The sequence below is a fragment of the Bos javanicus genome, chromosome 21, assembly GCF_032452875.1.
Source record: "Bos javanicus breed banteng chromosome 21, ARS-OSU_banteng_1.0, whole genome shotgun sequence".
Taxonomy (NCBI): domain Eukaryota; kingdom Metazoa; phylum Chordata; class Mammalia; order Artiodactyla; family Bovidae; genus Bos; species Bos javanicus.
The window spans coordinates 63,949,583-63,969,482 of record NC_083888.1 but is presented as its reverse complement, the minus strand read 5'-3'; the positions used below and the strand labels follow the sequence as shown (position 1 = coordinate 63,969,482).

The 19,900-nt window shown below is 51.9% G+C and overlaps 1 protein-coding gene across 1 annotated transcript in view; it reads right to left on the bottom strand.

The window, feature by feature from the left end:
• Positions 1-562: 562 nt before the first annotated feature.
• The window catches only part of LOC133234581 (cholesterol 24-hydroxylase), a 28,498-nt gene continuing 9,160 nt past the window's right edge, over positions 563-19,900 (bottom strand). The window contains exons 4-15 of the mRNA XM_061395305.1: positions 18,099-18,172; positions 17,563-17,649; positions 13,439-13,577; positions 12,589-12,699; positions 10,359-10,509; positions 10,171-10,233; positions 8,921-8,993; positions 5,219-5,303; positions 4,451-4,561; positions 2,158-2,246; positions 1,418-1,484; positions 563-1,323 (exon numbers count right to left, since the gene is read on the bottom strand). Of these exons, the coding sequence (XP_061251289.1) occupies positions 1,153-1,323; positions 1,418-1,484; positions 2,158-2,246; positions 4,451-4,561; positions 5,219-5,303; positions 8,921-8,993; positions 10,171-10,233; positions 10,359-10,509; positions 12,589-12,699; positions 13,439-13,577; positions 17,563-17,649; positions 18,099-18,172 (1,221 nt within the window). The 3' untranslated portion in view covers positions 563-1,152. The remainder of the gene's footprint in view (positions 1,324-1,417; positions 1,485-2,157; positions 2,247-4,450; positions 4,562-5,218; positions 5,304-8,920; positions 8,994-10,170; positions 10,234-10,358; positions 10,510-12,588; positions 12,700-13,438; positions 13,578-17,562; positions 17,650-18,098; positions 18,173-19,900) is intronic.

Genomic DNA, 19,900 nt, shown 5'->3' with positions numbered 1-19,900 from the left:
CAGGCCCAGAGGACACGGTGGGGCCAGGTTTTCCTGCCCCTTGGCCACCCCTTGGCCCTGAGCAGGAAGGGGAAATTTCTTTACCTGCCCACTGCCATGAGGGTTGCAGTCTCACTGCCTGGGCCCCAGAGGTCGGGAGGGGCAGCCCTGTGCCAAGAGATGCAGAGGGTGCAGTGGGCATTCCTGCTTAGCTGCACCAGGCTGCCCCCAAGAGAGGTCCTGGGGGTTCCAGCCTGTCGGAGGCCCTCTGGGGTGTCCATGGCCTTGTTGGGAGTAGACTAGACCACAAAGGCCCCGGGGCCCCCGAACTCCTCAATTCAAGCTCTCAACACTGCCCACAGTCCCAACTTCACCCCCGGAGCACAGTCTTCCACACAAGGGAACTGGCTTCTACTAAAACCGCCTGGGAAACTGGGCGGTCTTCTCCCGATGTGGCATCGTCTGGGCGTCTCCAGGGGCAGCTTCCAGAGGTATGTCAGCCCTCAGAGAGATCAGTCTCAACATGGCCCCCATTTTACAGATGAGAAAATGGAGGCCAGAGCGCCCTGGCCCAGTCTGGCCATTCATTTTTGCAGTCAACACATATTTATTTATTGAGCATCGACTGTGCCAGGCCCTGGGTGGGCACAGGGGGCTCAGAGATGAATCACACGCCAGGCCCTGCCCTTGAGGCACTCGGAGCCTGGCAGGGCAGTCGGTCACGTCAAAGGACACTCATGATACAGTGTGGTCAGTGTGGTGTTAGAGGTAGCACAGGTGATGGGGGCGGGGGAGCACAGAGGAGGGGCCCCTGGCCCAGCCGGGGGATGGCAGGAGGGCTTCCTGGAAGAGGTGACACCTGAAGAGGGCTTTAGGGAGTAAGCAAGAGTTAGGGTGTCTGGCAGAGGGAGTGGTCTGTGCAAAGAGGCAGGGGCGGGGGGAGGGGGGAGGGGAGAGAGACAACAGCACATCTGGGTGGCAGCTGGGGGTTAGGTAGGGGCTGGTGGGGGTGGTGGCGGGGTTAGCAGGGAGGAGGAGCTCCGAGGGGGTGAAGCAGGCAGTGGAGGGCCGAGGGCCCGCTGGGAGCCAGCATGGAGGGTGCTCCTGGGGATGGGGGTGGGGGAGCAGGGTGCCCAGAGCCCTGGCCAAGAAGTGTGGTCCTGCCTGGGCCCCTCAGCAGGGCGGGGGCGGGGGCGCCGGCTGCCAGCCCCGGGGCTGCAGCGTGCACAGCACAGGGTCCAGCGGCTTGAGCGTGGCCTGCTCCTGCAGCCCGAATCGCTGCCCGGGCACCAGCCGGAACTCCAGCCTCTGCAGCAGCTTGGCCATGACCACCTTCACCTCCATCTGTGCACGCAGGGGGCGGGGAGGGTGAGTCAGCGGCGTGGATGAGGGAGCGAGGCGCCATGGCTGCCTGGGCCCCCCGCAGCTGGCCTCCTACCTGAGCAAACTGCTGCCCGATGCAGGAGCGGGGTCCCAGGGAGAAGGGGAAGTAGGTGAACTTGGGCCTGCGAACAGGAGGGAGGCGTCAGGAGGCCACAGTCGTGACAAGGCCACCCCTGTGATGACGGCTTTGGGCCGGGGCTGCTTTTGACCACGCTAAAGACATCACCGCTGACTCTGTTGAGCTCTGGATCAGCGTTTTCTCATTTCATCCTCCACTGAGCCTTCCAGAAGGAGCTGTGATTGGTCCCATTTCACAGATGGAGGAATTGAGGCTCAGAGAGGCAAAGCCACTCCCCCAAGGTCCTACGTCACTCGGTCCACTTACTCAGCCAGTCACATGTCTGGCTCCGGGAAGTCTGGGTCTGGACTCAGGCCCCATCAGAGCTGTGGTACTTAAAAGCGGTCACTCTCGAGAGAGCTGTTGGTATTCCCATTTCTCAGATAGGATCATCCAGGCTGGGGAAGGCTCGGCCACTTGCCCAAATCACAGGGCTTTCCAGTATAAGGGCCTGGTTATAAGCACACGCTTTAAAACCAGTCTGAGTCCTTGCTGGCTGTGCCTCCTTGGGCAAGTTACCTAACCTCTGAGCTGTGATTTCCTCCCTCTAAATGGGGGCAGAGTGGGGCTCCAAGCTCCCTCGCAGTGATCAGTGGTCACGGCAGCTCAGACCAGAGGCCGCTGGGGCCGTCCTCCCACCAGGCCCCCACTAGCCCACAGCTTGAAGACAGACTTACTTGGGTGCTTTGGGGCCAAAGCGATCCGGGTTGAAAGTCAGAGGGTCCTCAAAGTATGTGTCCATCCGCCCCATGACGTAGGTGCTGAACTGCCGGGCAGAGGGTCCGCTTGTCTCTGGGTCCAAGGGTAGGTCCCCTCGCACCTCCCCCACCTGCTGCAGTCACCCAGTGGGGAGACTCGGAGCAGAGTACCCCCTCCTCCACTCCCCACCACCCCATCCACCTCCTGACCCGCCCATCTGGACCAGGGTGGGGTTCCGCTGGCCCCTGTTAAGTGTCTAAGAGGAAGAAAGAGGGCAGCCCAATGTGTCGCCAACCAGCTGGGCACGCTACATCATCCCACACTTGGCTTTACCCTGTGCGGGGAGCCACAATTATCCCTATTTTACAGATGAGGAAACTGAGGCTCAGAGGTTCGTGACATGCCTGAAGTCACCTGGCAAGTAAGTGGCCAAAACGAGATGCGAGCTCAGGTCTGCGGCAAGGCCATCCTTCTGAGAGCTGTTATTAATCAAATTTGTCTTCAACACAAGACTCGCTTCAGTGGAGTGGGGGTCGGGATGCCACCGACCCCCAGCAGTCTTTCACCTGCACACCTGGTGCCTCCTGACTGGGGCTGGTGCTCTGTGCCCCGGCCCTGGGCCCTGGGTACTGGCCTCTGCACAAAGCGTCTCTCCCAAGTCTTCGCTGCTCTTCTCTGTGTGGGGTCCAGGGCTGCCAGGGCTGGAGTGGGAGTGTAAGACGGGGAGGGGTCTGGGGGCAGCAAAAGGTGCCTACTATGTGCCAGGGAGTTTTGCCAGGCAGAGGATGTACATTATCCTATTGACTCGGGTATCAGCATCCCCATGTTGCCAGGATGGTACTGAGGCCTGGAAGTTCAGCGTCTTGCCTGAGATGACTCAGCCAGCGGGAGCAGGGCTGGGGTTGGAGCCCGGGTCTGCCCACTCAGGGTCACGGGGTTCAGGTTGGACACGGGGGTTGAGAGTCAGCCCTGGGTCCTTGCCCTGCCAGATGTAAGGGCATTCTGAAGATAGACGGTCATTGCAGTAGCTGGTAGTTTTTTAAAAAGCGCAGATAAACAGGATAAAGAAGCATGCATGGCTGAAGCTTTGGTGTGTGCAGGGGAGACTGTGGCCGGGCCCTGGGGCTGGGGGAGCCGCTCAACAGGTGGGACACATCATTCTTCTTTGTGAAAATAAAACTGGGTCCTATTTGGGCTGAACCGTGTGCCCGTAAAATTCATATGCTGAAGTTAACTTCAGAATGTGACTGTATTTAGAGATAAGCTCTTTAAAGAGGTAATTAAGTGAAAATGAGGTCACTGGGGCCCTTAATCCAATATGGTGCTTCCCAGGTAAAGAACCCGCCTCCCAGTGCAGGAGACCTAAGAGACCTGGGTTTGATCCCTGGGTCAGGAAGATCCCCTGGAGAAGGAAATGGCAACCCACTCCAGTATTCTTCCCTGGAGAATCCCATGGACAGAGGGCTCTGGCGGGCTATGGTCCCTGGGGTCACAAAGGGTCAGAGACAAGTGAAACAACTCAGCACAGCACCGAGCCATCCAGAATGACCGATGCCATGTTACAGGGCAGTGAAGACGGACAGCACACGTGGAAATCTACACAATCTTAATGGACATTGTGCTGAGTCAGAAAGCAAGTCCGAGAGCATACTGTTGTGTGGGTACACACACACACACACACACACACACACACACACACACACACACACACACATGAAGGTGAGCAGGTGTCAAGCAAAGAATTCGGGAGAGTGACAGCTTCTGGGGGGAACCAGGAGAGCCGTGTATACACAGCTGGTTACGTTCTAGTTTTTTTGCGGGGAGGGGTAGTGAGTTTATGGAGGTCATTGTGCATGAATGGAGCCTGAATGAATGAATGAGGAAACAGCCAGAGAAACAAAATTAAAGGCCACCAGGGGGAGAAAAGTCAGCCTTAGTGGGAGGAGGAGCTGTGGGCAGAAAAGGAACTGGGGCAAGTTGGGGCCAGCTCAGGAACTGGGCACATACCCGTATCTGCCCCTTGCTAGCTGTGTGACCTCAGGAAAGTAACCCGACCTCTCTGAGCCTCAGCAGCCTCAGCTGTAAATGAGGCCTCTCCTTGTAAAAGCATCCCCTGTAATCTCACGCTGGACAGTGGCGGGAGAGAAAGCACATCACAGGGTTACGGTTAGACCCAAGTGAGAAGGCACAGGGTGGCCAGGGAGGAGCCCCTGACCTCAGAGGACACCCCGAGCCGGCCGCTCGGGGGTGCGCAGGCAGGGCCCCACGCACCAGGAGTGGCGTGTTGCCGGGGACTCGGACCCCGTCAATCAAGGTCTCCTCCTCCAGCAGACGGAAGGTGCCCCACGCAGGCGGGTACAGCCTCAGCGACTCTTTGAGGACCTGCAGACACCGCATGGGCAGATAATGAGAGACAGATGTCAGGAAAACCCCCACAGAAAGTGCCACAAGCATGTCCCAGACCCTTCTCTGCTCCCATCCATGGCGCTGGGCGTGTGCCCACAGCCAGACTGGGTCCCCAGCCCCTGTAAGGTTAGCCTCATCTCCATGTCCAACCCCTCATGGGACAGAAGGGGAAACTGAGGCCCGGGGAGGGGGTTGAGCAAAGCCACCAGGCCAGGAGCCAGGCCTCCCCCTGAACCAGGGCCCCCACCATTCCGAGGACCCAGGGCAGCTGGAGGAAGGCCTCCCCCTGTGCTATGTCAGGGACTGGATGGGACTCTGCTGGCCGAGACTGGCCCCCTGGTGGAAAGTCTAAGACTTTTGGAACCCAGACTCCTTGGGAAACCCAAACACAGCACCTTTGACTAATGGGTTGATTTCCATATTGGGATCACCTGGGAAGCCCTAGCCACGCCCCCAGTGGCTTAATATCCTTGGTCTGCAGCAGCCTGGACACAGGGAGGTTCTTTAATCTCCCAGGGGATTTTCAGGTGCCAGGATACTGGAGAATCCCTGTCCTACAGGGTCCAGGGAGGCAGCAGGCCTGGTCAGTGAATCACCCACCTCTGCCCGGGAGCTTCTCTCCCACCCCCACACCTGAGACAGGTACTGCAGTCTCCCCAGGTCCTCGCAGTCAAGGTGCCTCTTGGACCCAATGACCTCGTCCACCTCGGCCTGCAGCCTGTCGGTCAGACAAAGACAAGTTCGTCTCCAAGGGGAGAGGTCTCCACCTAAGTGTTAAGAGGGGGCATGGCAGGAAGCGTGACAAGAGAGGCCTGGGGCCCCCTCCGCTGCACACACTGCCCCCCGGGCCCTGTTCTTGGAGGAACCGCCACATCCAAACCCAGAGGTCCAAGTAGTTGGGAACTACGTTTCCGGCCCTCAAAACATTCACCCATCATTGTGCGCTGCTTGGAATCGGCTGCAGGAGGCAAACCACCTCAGAACAGGGGCTTTGCACAAAGATGCCTATTGCATAAATGGAGATTAAATTCCATATCTTTAAAAAAAATAAAAAATAAATTCCATATCTTTGTTTGAGAGACTTAATATTATATTGACGCCCATTCTCTCAGGATTATAAATTCTTTATAATGAGAATTATTCTCAGAATCCCATTCTCTCAAATATATAAATTTGATACCATTCTTATGAAATGCAAGCTGAATTTTCTTTACACCTTGAAAAAAAAAAAAAAAGCACAAAGAGGCCTATTTTAGCTAAGCTCAAAGCAGCTGGAAACGGCAGAGTGAACGATACAGGTACCAGCCTTGGGATGCACACTGTAGAGCCTGTTATACAGAGGGAAGTAAGTCAGAAGGAGAAAAACAACTATCAAATATTAGCACATACACATGGAGTCTAGAACGAAGGTACTGATGAACCTATTTGCAGGGCAGCAACAGAGATGCAGACATAGAGAACGACTTGTACACACAGCGGGGGAGGAGAGGGCGGGACGAATAGAGACGGTAGCGTTGAAACATACACGTTATTGTGTGCAAAACGTACAGCCAGTGGGAATTTGCCGTACCATGCAGGGAGCTCAAACCCAGTGCTCTGTGACTACCTAGAGGGGGTGGGGTGGGGTGCGAGGTGGGAGAGAGGTTCAGGAAGGAGGGGACATATGTATTCCTACGACTGATTCACGATGATGTATGGCAGAAACGTACACAGTATTGTAAAGTAATTGTCCCCCAATTAAAAATAAATACATTTTTAAACAATATGTCCCAGTGAAAGTGGACCTGGACCCCTTCCTACCCCTGCCGGAGGCAGAAAATAACAGGGGTTGTGAGGATGTGGAGAAACCAGAACCCTTGTGCACCGTTGATGAGAATGTAAAATCGCGCAGCTGCTATGGAAAATGGTACGGAGGCTGCTCAAAAAATTAAACACAGAATTACCATGTGATGGTGATCCCAGCTCTTGGTGCTTGGTGCTTAATACCCAAAGCAACTGAAAGTCGGGTCTCAAATAGATATTTGCACACCGATGTCTGTAGCAACACTATTCACAATAGCCCAAAGCTGGAAGCAACCCAAGTGTCCACTGATGGATGAATGGACAGACAAGAGGTGGTCCATCCATACGATGGAGTATCACTCAGACTTAAGGGGAAGGGCATCCTGCCGCATGCTGCCACATGGCTGAACCTCAGGGACGTTATGCTGAGTGAAAGCCAAGCAAGAAGGACGAATGCTGTATGATTCCACTTGTAGGAGGTACCTGGAGGAGTCAGACTTACAGAGACAGGAAATAGAATGGTGGTGGCCAGGGGCTGGAGGGAGGGAGGCAGGGAGTGGGGAGGTAGTCCTTAATGGGGACGGTTTCTGTTTGGGATGCTGGAATGTTCTGGGGATGGATGGTGGGGATGGCTGCCTGACTGTGAATGTACTTAATGCCATTGGACTACACACTTGAAAATAGTTTAAATGGTAAACTTTATTATATATGTGATATAATATATATGATACACACAGACACACACACATAGCCACAATATTTAAAAAAGAATGAGAGGGGAGGGGGTTTGGGGGAGAATGGATACATGTATATGTATGACTGAGCACCTTCACTGTTCACCTGAAACTCCCACATCGTTAATCAGCTACAGCCCAATACAAAATAAAAAAGTTTAAGAAAAAAAGAATGAATGGACTTGGGAAGAGGCTGCAGAAATGTGGAGCAATGTCGTGATAGTACACACGGTGAAATTCAGGAATTAACCACGAACTGTGGCTGGGCGGATGGGGGCACCACAAGTGGATTTACTGTTGTTGATTTTTTTGCCCATGCCATGCAGCATGTGGGATCTTAGTGCCCCAACCAGGGATTGACCCCACACCCCCTGCATTGGAGTGCGGAGTCTTAACACTGGAATGCTAGGGAAGTCCCTGGATTTATCGTGATAATTAAACTTTTCTGTTTATTCCAAATTTTTAGTAAGTACTATTATGTATTTTCATTTTATTTATTTTTATAATTATATTTTTATTATGTATTTTTAAACACCAGTAAGCTACAGTTGACCCTTGCACAACACAGGAGTTGGAGCACCGACCCTCCGCATAGTCAAAAATCTGAGTGTAAGTTTGGACAATTGGTCCTCCATGTCCGTGGCTCCACATCTCTGGACTCAGCCCACTGGGGACCGTGTGGTGCTGGGGCCAGTACTTAGTGGAAGAAATCCACGTGTAAGGGGGCCCCACAGTTCAAACCCTGTTGTTTGAACTGGGATTCAAACAGAGCTTTTTCAGGCTAGAATACTGGAGTGGGTTGCCATTTCCTTTTCCAGGGGCTCTTCCCTACCCAGGGATGGAACCCGTGCTTCCTGCATCTCCTCCTTCGGCGGGTGGATCCTTTACCACTAGCACCATCCTGGAAGCCCTATGTGTTATTTTAGACTCCCAGGCAATCGTTCGGTCTGCCCTTTCTGCTGGGCATGACAACCGTTGCCCTAACGGGCTCTTCCCCACATCCCCAGAGCTCCCAGCCCCCAGCCTGTCCTTGGCGTTTGGCTCAGCCCATCTGGGCCCCAGTCCTTGAGGGACACTGTCTGTATTTAAGGAAACCAACGGCCCGCTCAAATGCCACCTCCCCAGGGAGGCACGCCTCTGTCTCGCCAGGGAAGACGAGCGCTCCCTCAGCCCTTGGCTTGGAATTCAGCTCAGTCCTCAGTGCCAGCCCCTGGCCAGGCCCTGCACACTTCTCAGGAGGGACACAGCCAGGGCCCTGCCCTCCTGGAGCTTCCGGTGTCACGACTGAAATAGACTCAAAGCAGACGGTCCGAGAGAAAGTGCATGTCTGAGCTGGGGGCAGGCTAGGTGGGGAAACAGAGTGGCTGCTTTTGCGGTCAGGAAGGTTTTAGGAGGGGGAAGGGAGTGGGGGGAAGGGGAAGGTAGGCAGAGAGGGGGAAGGGAGGGGAGGGGAGATGGGGGAAGGAGGGGAGGGGAGGGGAGGGGAGATGGGGGAAGGAGGGGAGGGGGAGGGGGAGGGGAGGGGAGAGGGGAAGAGGGGGAGGGGAGGGGAGGAGAGATGGGGAGGGGGAAAGGGAAGGAGGGGAGGGGGAGGGGGAAGGAGGGGAAGGGGGTTCTCCAGGAGAAAAGCAGGAAGAGGAGCTTCTAGATGTAGGAACAGCATGTGCAAAGACTCTGGGTTGAAGGGAGCAGGACTCACTGAACGGGGCCGGGGGCTCAGCCATGGGAGGTAGGAGCAGGTGGCCCTCTGGGAACCAGAGGTCAGACAGCCCCCTTCACCAACCTCAAGGGGACCCCCCCCCACCTCCCCTCTCCATACCTCGCTAAGATTTCGGGCTGGCGCGACAGCTCCATCACCGTGAATGCCAGGTGATTGGCAGAAGTCTCGTGACCTGCAGGGAAGGAGGAGAGTGGCAGCCCCACGTGGCCTACAGGGCTGCGGCTGGCCCAGCCCACCGGGCCTCTGAGACCCCGAGCCCCTAGAGGCACTTCAAGGCCTCACTGCTCCCCCTTGGCTGAGCCAGACCTACAGATATGGAGACAGCTGTCCACCTCCGCACCTGGTGCACCCAGTGCAGTCAGAGGACCAGCCTTTGCCCCCGTGCATGCAGCTATCACACCCTGGAAGACCTTTCCTCCAACCCTCCTTGGGCCTCACCTGGCCTGGAGGGATATTTGTCCCCATTTTGCAGAAGAGCAAGCTGAGGCCGACAGGAATATGTCTCTCTTGGGTCACACAGCAGGAGGGGCAGAGCTGGGACTCAAGTACAGCAAGGCTTTTGGGGCCAAGGCTCGTGACCTGCCTAAGCTGTGGGCACCAGGTCCTGAGGTCTGGAGAGGGTACATCTCCTGTCTGGGCACCATGGAGAGCTTCTAACTGGGACCTGATGAGTCTGGGCAATCCCTGAGGGCTTCTCTGAGGAAGAGATGCTTGTGGGATCGCTGAAGGGTGAGGAGGAGTTTTCAGGTGAAGAACAATGCTCAAGAAGTATTTGATGAGTAAACGAATCAACGTGCTTAGCGTGTCTTCTGGTGCTAATCTACCGAAGGCCTTGCCACAAATTCTGAGTAAGACAGAGCCTTGCATTCACATGGCTAAGCTCTCCTGAACCCCCAAAGGGAGCTTCACAAAACTTCACAATTGCCAGCTCCTTAACCAGGTGGGTTAAGCAGTTCACCAGGTGGCTGATGCAAGCACCTGACTCATTGGGAAAGCCCCTGATGCTGGGAAAGATTGAGGGCAGGAGAAGAAGGGGGCGACAGAGGTTGAGATGGTTGGATGGCATCACTGATTCAATGGACATGAACTTGGGCAAACTCCAGGAGATGGTGAGGGAGGCCTGGCGGGCCACAGCCCATGGGTTCGCAAAGAGCTGGACACAACTTAGCGGCTGAACAACAACCAGGTGGGGGGGCCACCAAGAGAGCCTCCTGGGCCTCCCCTCACCCTAGCCCCCCCAGAGTGGGACTCTGCTCAGCCTGTCTAAGGCCACCTCCAAGTCAGGTAGTCCATGGTCCCCAGTGTTCCTGCAAAGCTCGGAACCCTTGGTGGCCGCTGAAGCTACAGACCAGCGATGAAGAAGGTGACGAAGTTGTCCAGCAGGATCTCGTCGTCCTGAGCCCCCTCTTCAGCTGAAAGACAAGGCGCTTCTCAGGGCCCTGGGAGCCTGGTCCCCTGTCCCCTGTGATGGGTCACCCTGGCAGGGGAGGGGCACCCCCGCCGCGCCCCACTCCCGGGCCCTGCGGAGCCCCGGCACCTTTGAGGATCTGCGTGAGGATGTCGGCCGGCACGTCCTCCCCCCTCTGCAGGGCCTCGCGGCGCCGCTGGACCCACTCCTTGCCGACCTGGCGCAGGAAGCGGACGCTCTCCCGGGTCTCGCGAAGCTGCTTCCACTTCCCCGGCATAAACTGCAGGAGAGTTCCCGCTCCCTGTCAGTGCGCCCCACCCCCCACTCCCCTGCCCCTCCCCAGCTCCAAAACGACTTCAGAGATCCACAGCAGGCTCGGAAGTCAGAAGAACCTGGGAACATTCTAGAAAAGATCAAGTAGCTAGGAGATTTCATCAAGACGGTGGGCTAAGCCCAAGCACTGGCTTCCCCTTCCTGCTCTGAATCCCTAGAAATGTTGGGAAAGATGCCTTAAAATATCCAGGGACCCCTGGGGACACAGACATAGAAAACAGATTTATGGACAGATGGGGAGTTGGGGGAGGGGCGGTGGTGCTGGGGGTGGGGTGGGGGGAGGAAGAAGATGATGGGATGTATGGAGAGAGTAACCTGGAAACATACCTTGTCATATGTGAAATAGATAGCCAATGGGAATTTGCTGTATGACCCAGGGAACTCAAAGCAGGGATCTGAAACAATCTCCGGGGTGGGAAGGGGAGGGAGGTGGGAGGGAGTTTCAAAAGGGAGGAGGCATGTGTATACCTATGGCTCATTCATGTAGATGTTATGTGTATACCTACGGCTGATTCATGTTGATGTTTGGCAGAAACCTACACAATACTGAAAAGCCTTGTCCTTTAATTAAAAATAAATTAATTATTTTTTAAAAAATCCACGGAGCACTGGGAAATAGGAAAGGATTCCTGAGGGAAACTTCCCTGGTGATCCAGTGATTAAGACTCCATGCTTCTTCTGCTGCAGGGGGTGTGGGCGCGATCTCTGGTCAGTAAACTATTAACAAGGTCCCATATGTCGTGGGTGGTATAGCCAAAAATAAATTATATATATATATATATATATGTATGTATGTATCTATCTATCTATCTATATATTTTTTTAAGGATTCCTGAAGGATGGATACAGTTAGGATTGCACTGAAGGCGGAAAGTGGACAGAAGCCAGAAGGAAGTGGAGTGGAATTAACTGCTGAACAGATGCAGTGGCATCAGGGGATTCTAAGCACAGAGTCTGAAGTCCCAGGGAACAGGAGGGCATCTGTCTGGGAATCAGCTCAAGTGCTGTAGCTGAGTGCGACCCTATGCGGTCTTCCCAGAGCAGAACCCAACCCCTCCTGCCCCCTGCCATCCTCCACCTGCCTCTTGTCTATAGGAAAACTTTAGCCCCCCAGGTCTTCCCCAAGTTCCAAAGGGTAAATTTAATCAGAGAAGTGAGAAAATGCAGAAAGAAAGGAAAACAGCCAAGGAGGACAAAATAAAAATAGTTTAGCCATTAAATGAAGTCAAGGACATTTAGTTCCTCCTCAAGGGCTATAGATAATATTCGGAGCCATATCTTTTGTTGTTTTGCAGATACTTCCTCCAGTGGAGGAAGTTAACAGTATGCTGCCCAAAAGCACGTAGACCCCAGACCAGACAGAACCAGAAGTTTGATAATGTTGTTTCCTGATTACCTCACCACCAGCCAATCAGAAGAATATCCACGAAAAGATCTCACACCCCACAACTCCTCTCCCTCACTCTGTCTTTTAAAATCTTTCCCTGAAAGCCTTAGGGGAGTTCAGGCTTTTTAGGCACTAGCACTCCTTGCTTGGTGCCCTGCAATAAACACTGCACTTTCCTTTACCACAACCCAGTATCAATAAGATGGGCTTTACTGTGTGCAGGCAAGCAGACTCAAATTTGGTTCAGTAACAGTACCACCTTTCCCCCTTCCTCTTCCTTCATGCCTGGAACGAGGAAGTGATAGCTGGAGCTGCAGCAGCCATCTTATTACAATGAGGTGGTATGCTAAAGACACTGGAGCAGAAAGAGAAAAATCCAGGAACATCTGACACTGTGAAGTCATCATTGCCATCCTGGGTTACCTGCTTCACGATCATTTCACATAAGAAAAAGACTTACTCCTAATTTTCTTAAACTATTTAGATTTTCTGCCTTTACTTTAGGGGATACATGCAAATCCTGACTGATTCAGAAGTCACTTCAGACATATCAGAACTCAAAATCCATTCTGGAAAAAAAAAATCACTGGAGGAGTTGCTCCAGCAAATGAGGACAAGACAAGCCATGATGCCTGGTACCTTCGCCAGAGTGTTCCGGGATGCGCTGATGCCCTCCAGGATCAGTTTCACTTTCCGAGACAGAGGCTTCTGGGCACCCAGCAGCATGCTGGTCTCCATCCCAAAAGCTGCCTGGGGGAGACAGAAGGGTGAGGTCACACATGGGGGATGTAAGGATTGAAGACCCAGGGCAAGCACTGACTGCATTGTGTCATCCACTCCTTACAACCTATGACAATCCTGACCCTGTGGGATGTGATAGGATTAAGTGGCACATAATAGCCACTCAAGGAACCTAGGCTTCTTTCCTTGACAAGATGCGTTCCCCCTGAAATGCAGCCTCCCTTGGATGTTTATTCTAAATCCAAACTCCCAGTGAATTTTTGAATGGTGATAACGCCTCACTCACTATGCCTGCACTCCATGTTTTACCCGGGTTTGAAGTTATCTGGGCCCCTGCTGAGATGGTGTGGGGGATTTGCGGGGGAGGGGGGTAGTGAAAAGTCAAGCTATACTCCATGGCAGGAGGAGGGATTGGGGGAGGAGGGTTGCCAAGGGGGAGGTGGGCTTGGGCTGAAAGTCAGGCAGACTTGAGATCCAGTCCTGGTCCTGCCACTGACCAGCCAAGAGCCAATCCCTGCATTTCTTCATGTCCATTTCTAGAGAATGAGTTAGTAGCTCCAATCTCACTACCGGTTGCTTTGAATATCCAAGGAAATAAAGGAGATGACCCTCCCAGCCCAGAGAAGGGGTGGCTGATACGTGGAGGAACAGGAGGGAGGGGAAGGAAGCAAGGAAGGGAAAAGGGAGGGAAGAACAGCCCATTGCTGGTGTGGCCTGCCCCATGCCCTCCCTGCCATCCGCCCATCACCTTGGCCAGGATGTCCATGGTGGCACAGGTCAGCATGTCCTGCATGGACACAGGGGTCTGACCATCCGCTTGGGCTTCCAGGATCTCCACCAGCTGTTCCGCTTTCTCATTGAACGTTCCCATCAAGCCAACCAAGGAGCTGGGGAAACAGCATAGTCATCAGCAGCCACTGGGACCAGCCCAGACCTGCAGATATCCTTTGTCCCCTCTCTGAAGGGAGACAGTGTGCAGAGTGGTGATGGGGGCCTCCCCCAGCCTTTCTGATCTCCCCACGAGACCCAGCTCACAGGTTGGGGTTGCAATAATCAAACTAAGCCTTTGGGTTCCCAATCCCCTTCCACTCAAGATGGCTCGTGTCCCTTTATGCTTCTTTTAATGATTCCACACGCACCCTTTCTGGCACTGGGCCCTTCAACTCTGACTCCAAGGAGATGTGGCAATGTAGAAACTCCAGAGGACAGTGGGGAGGAAGGCAAGAAAGGCCTCTGGGGCCTCCAAGAGTCCAGGAGGTTTCCCCTCTGACTTCTCTGCTCACACTGCCCACTCTCCTTACCTGCCCTACCCAGGCCACCATCTTCAGCCTTTAATCATCTCATTTCACTCTCTGTCCTTGAGCAATCAAGGTGCCCAACAGAAATGAGTCTTCAGACCCAGAGCTCTCAACCCACAGTGCCCCTGCCCCAGGATAGCTACCTGACTTGTCTGCCTGGCAAACTGTTTAGAAAGAGGTATGGAAAGATATACTCCAAATTCGCAAAAGTGGTATCCCTGAGGGATTGGAAATAGGGAAGATTGCTCCTTTGTACATTACATATTTCTGAATTTTTACAAAGAGAAAGTGCTGCTTTTGAAATTAAAAGTAATTTTTAATGTTAGCAATCTGGGTAGAGGGCATAAGAATGTTTTCTCTCCTATTCTTATTCTTGAAACTTATCTAGAAATTTGAAATTATTTCCAAATAAGAGGTTTTTAAAACCAGTAAAAAGAGAAAATTGTGGGGGAGAGAGAGAGAGAAAAAAAAAAAGAGCAACTTTTTTAGTTAGGAAAGACTATTAGTTCTTCGTTTCCAATCGGCCAGCTCTACTCCAGTTTCCAGCTCTAGCTCAGGTCCTGGCATCCTTGTAGTTACTACTGCCCCCGTCCCATGACAGCTGCATATCTTATTCTCTGTGGTCCAGGACTTTATCGAAAGCACTACTCTGATCTCATCCTTGCCCACCTAAAAGGCTCTGAAGCACCCTGTTTCTCTCAAGAGGGAGGGGAAAACCCTCACCTGGGCCCAGGAGGCTGTCTGCTCTTATTCATTCCCACCTGCTTTTCATCTCCTCCAAAGCACAGTGCCCCTTCCCGTCTCAGGGCCTTTGCACATGCTGTCCCCTCTGCCTGAGCTCTCTCCCCTCCCATCCTCAGCCCCTACATTCCACTAGCACCTTAACATCTGCCTTCTCTCCAGGTGGACACCCAAATGCCACATCCTCAGGAAAATGTCTCCTAAGCCTGCGTGTTGGTGGTGGTGGTTTAGTCACTCAGCTGTGTCCAACTCTTTGTGACCCCATGGGCTGTAGCCCACCAGGCTCCTCTGTCCATAGGATTTCCCAGGCAAGAATACTGGAGTGGGTTGCCCTTCCCTTTTCCAGGGAATCTTCTCAACCCAGGGATCGAATCCAGGTCTCCTGCATTGCAGGTGGATTCTTTACTGACTGAGCCACCAGGGAAGCCCTCAATATATGCCTCCCAAAGTACTCTTGACTTTTTTTCTCACAACACTTATGTGGTTTGCAAGTATATATTAATTTGCAAGATTCCTTGTAGTTGTCTTTTTCTTTAAAAAAAAAAAAAAGTCACATTCTAATTGACTATTTGGGTCCCCGGGACGGTTGTCACACCAGTACTGAATCCCTTACAGCTACTGCACGTACAAAATATCAGACTGGAATGTTAGCTGTACAGTAAAGCCCCAACCCCTTGTTTATGATGGAATGACTGGGACCAAGGCCTTTCAGCAAAATTAATACCTGAAAAAGCAGAAACTGGCAGTTTACTCTCACAATTTTATTAAAGGTATATAATGATATTCTCTGTGTACAATGGCTGGAGATGAAACTCACCAGTGGTTCTTGCTTTTTTACCCCCAGTAGTGAATTCAGATTCATTCATACAACTTGTGAATTTTGTGTTTCCAATAAAATGTAACTTAGACAACTACCTTATTGTGAAAATAAGAAATAAAAATAGTGGTGATGGCCGCACTACAACATGAATACACTTAATGCCACTGAACTGTGCATGTGGGATGGTAATGTGTCTTATGTGTATCTTACCACAATTTTAAACATTTAAATAAAAATATCTGTAAAAGCACTTAATAAAATGTAAAGTGCGGTTCAAGCCTGAGGTTCAGTGTGCCAGAGAGAGTCCACCAAGACAATGATGTCATGAGCACTGTGAGCAGTCATGTGATTAGAATCCATGTCCTCTGATGACCTCAAAGCGTCCTGAGGGCAGGACTCTGTCACCTTGGCTGGCCTTCATAACCCTGGCGCTCAGCACAAGCATCTATTCAATAAATGCCTCCTCCTAGTCTATTCCTTTTATCATTCCTGGCAACTTTCCAGTCAAACCAACACCATTCCAGGCACTCATTCACTTTATGGACGTTCCTGGAGGGCTTGTGAAGGGCCGGGTGCCAGGCTGGGTGCAGGGGCCCAGTGACACGGTGCATCTTCTGCCTTTAAGGACCTGACATCTAGTGAGGGAGGCACACTGGAAGAGAAGCATTGCAGCGGGTGTGATAGGAGCCATGACGGAGACATGACCTCAGTCTTAGGGGTCAGGAAACACTTCCCCAAAGCAGTGACATCTTAGCTGGGTATCAAACGAGGCACAGGAATTCCCTGGGGTGACACAGAGGGCAGGGGGATGGCAGCAACAAAGGCAGAGATACCAGAGAGAACCCAGCAGTTCCAGAAAGCTGGAGGAGAGAGGCTGCAAAGGTTGGCGGGGTCTCAGGAGCAGATTGAGGGCAATGAAGTCTGACCCTCATCTTTCAGATCATAGGGAGCCACTGAGGGCTTCAGGACAGGGGAGAGGTATGGTTAGATCTGAGTCAGCAGGATCGCCCCAGAGTGGTGAGGTAGATGCATCAGAGGAGGGAGACAGGAGGCATGGAGGCCAGGGAGGAGGCTGGGATAAAACTCTAAGTGAAAAGGTTAATGTGGTCATCACACAGATTACATACTAAATAGAAGCTCTTAAGCAAGGGAGCAGTTAACATCTCCAGCAAAGGGACAGATGAATACAAGTTTCCCGATATGACACCCTGAGGAGGACACAACATCACTCCTGGGCCATTCCTGCCCAAAAAGCACAACCTGAGGGTTATGGAGCAAGAAACAGCAGACAAACAAGGTTGCAGGAAATTCTACAAAATTGGCCAGTAATCTTAAGGTCAAGAAATTCAGAGAAAGACTAAGAACTGTTCTAGAACAAAGGAGGCTAAAGAGATGCGGTAACTAAATATAACACATGAACCCGGACTAGACCCTAGACAAGGAAAAAATAGCTGTCATTACACAAATGACAAAATTTGAATATGGATTGTGGATTATTCAATATTCTGTAACAGCCTATATGGGAAAGGAATCTAAAAAAGAGTCGATACGTGTGTATGTATAACCGATCCACTTTAATACAATGTCAATCAAATATATTCCAATAAAAAATTTTAAAAACAGAAAAGAAAAGTAAAGAAAGTTACCCTCAAATGAAAACAACAATGAAAAAAACAATAAATGAAGAAGTCCAGATGAGGAGAGACAAGATCTGAGCTAGGGGAATGGCTGGTGGGCAGGGACCCCCACACCTCCAGGCACTGAGGTCATTCAGCTCCTGACGTTCACAAACCACATGGGGGCCTCTCTACTCCCGCCCCCCACCCCCGGGCCTGCCTGTCTCTCTCTCTCTCTCTCTGATCAGTAATGCTGTGTCCTTCCCTCCCTTCAGCCCAAGTGAGGCCCCTTCAAATGAAGATGCACCTTTTCCAAGCCCACCCAGGCTGGGAGCCCAGCACCACCTCTGAGCAACCAGCCAGGACACCGCTGGGGCCCATCTGCAGCTATACTCACCTCCGGCTGAAGGCCAGGTCCATGATCCTCCGCTGTTTGTGCCAGCGCTCATAGTCACATTCGGACACCAAGCCTTGGCCAAACAGCCTGCAAGAGAGACGGACGCTTGATGTGAGAAACTGGGTGAAGAAATGAGAACTGACCGCCTGACGGGGTCAGCTCGCCATCCATTCAGGGTAATGAGAATGTACTGGAGCCAGACAGTGGTGACAGTTAGGCACGCGGAGAACGTACCAAATCCAGTGTGGTTAAGACAGTAGGTTTTATGTGATGTGAATTCACCATAACAAATACATAAGAAATGGGGTGACCGTGTGTCCCAACATCAGTGACCCCCCTGTTCCCACCTGGAGGGGAAAGGAGGACAGGGAAGCTGCTGATGACAAGAGTGGTGCCCACCACGGATGCCCCTGTTGTGTGCCTGGCAGCGGGGTATTGGGACTGAACGCTACATCCGACATTCTGGACCCCGTAGGTCCTCCACTAGCAGCCAGAGGCTCTCCCAGACTGCCCCCCGGGACCCCCTCGAATCCTACCTCTCGCCAAACACAGTCTGGATCGCGTGGTACATCTTGGAGTCCTTGTTGTACTTGGTTGACATCAGGAACTTCTAAATATCCCCAAAAAAGCAACATGAGTTTGTGCCCCCACGAGAGGCTGCAGAGGACTCAGCAGTTTTCTGGGCTCTTGTGAAACACACCTCCAAAAAGTCACCCTGAGCTGAGTGCCAACGACAGTGGGAACACCCGTACATGTGATCTCACCTACTTCCTCTAGAAGTCCTGTCTTTCCGGGATGAGGAAAGCGGGGCACAGAGGGGTGAAGGGGTTTTTTTTTTCCTGTGGTCACACAGCTGGGGAATGATGTTGGGGCGGGGGCTTCCTCACTCCAATGCCCACGCTCAGCAGCCCACACCACACCACCTTGTACAGTGGCTGAAACCAGAAAAGGCATGGGTTGCTCTGGAACCAGAATAGGAAAGGGGGGAAAACCTGGTGGGAGGGCTTCTAGGACACAGGAGAGGCACTCAGCAAAGATTCAGTGTTAGTGCCAACCCAACCGTGGAAGTCAAGGAAGGCTTCCTGGAAGAAGGGCCCACTTCCTCACCAAGAGCAGGATGGTGGCAACAGTAACGTTAGCAAACAGCTTTTGAGGCAGCACCGCCCAGGGTTTGACAGCTGAGGCTGTGGACTCTGCTGGCTTAAATTTGAATCTGGGCTCAAATATCTTTCCTCTACCGCTTGCTAACTCTATGACCCTAGGTGAGTTACTCACCGCCTCTGCCCCAGTTTCCTTATTTCGCAAGATGGGAATCAGGAGAGTGCCTGCCTGGTAGGGCTGCTGTGAGAGTGAGTTAGCTCCACATGAAGAGTGTGGAGAATGGCGCCTGGACACAGCAGGTGCTCTGCAAGCGCCAGAACACAACGGCATCCTGCTGTTGATTTAACGCCCAATCATCCCTAAGACGTGGCTGGCATTTCTATGCTCTTCTTACATCTACATGAAAAACTGGCCCAAGGTCACAGACATGGTAAATGGTGGGCACAGGATTTGAATTCAGGCAATTTGATGAAGTCCAGCACTCTTTAAAGGAATAAAACTAACATGATTGGGGGAAAAAAAAAAACAAACCTCTTGCTAGTCTGTTCAAGAAGATAAAACTGAAATTGCTATTCTCAGGAACAAAAGAGAACAACACCACAGAGCTAGTATACATGATAAAGATAATGAAAAAATATGGCAGGCAACTTTATACCAGTAATTTCAACAATTTAGAAGAACTAGGTAAATTCCCTGAATGACTCAAAACTCAAGAAAATATAAAAAATCCAAATGGCCATATATCAATCTTAAAAATTGTATAATTTAAAGAAAACACTTCCCTTAAACAAAATGACAGGCCTAGATGGCTTCACTGGTAAGTTCTAGCAAACATTCAAGGAAGAAATAACACTACACCTATATTAAAGTGAAGTTAAAGTGAAGTCGCTCAGTTGCGTCCGGCCCTTTGTGGGGCCCATGGACTGTAGCCTACCAGGCTCCTCTGTCCATGGGATTTTCCAGGCAAGAATACTGGAGAGAGTTGCCATTTCCTTCTCCAGCACCTATATAAACTCTTTCAAAAAACAGAGGAAAGCAAACATCTCCCAACTCATTTTATGAGGCCTATCAACCTGATTCCAAAGTCAGGGATCAAGAATAAATATAGAAACAAAAGTTCTTAACAAAAAATGTGTAAACTGTGTCCACGTAACCAGGAACAAATTGTATCATGCCCAGGAATGCAAGGTTGGTTTAACACTTGAATGCTAGTCAATGTAACTCATCATATTAATAT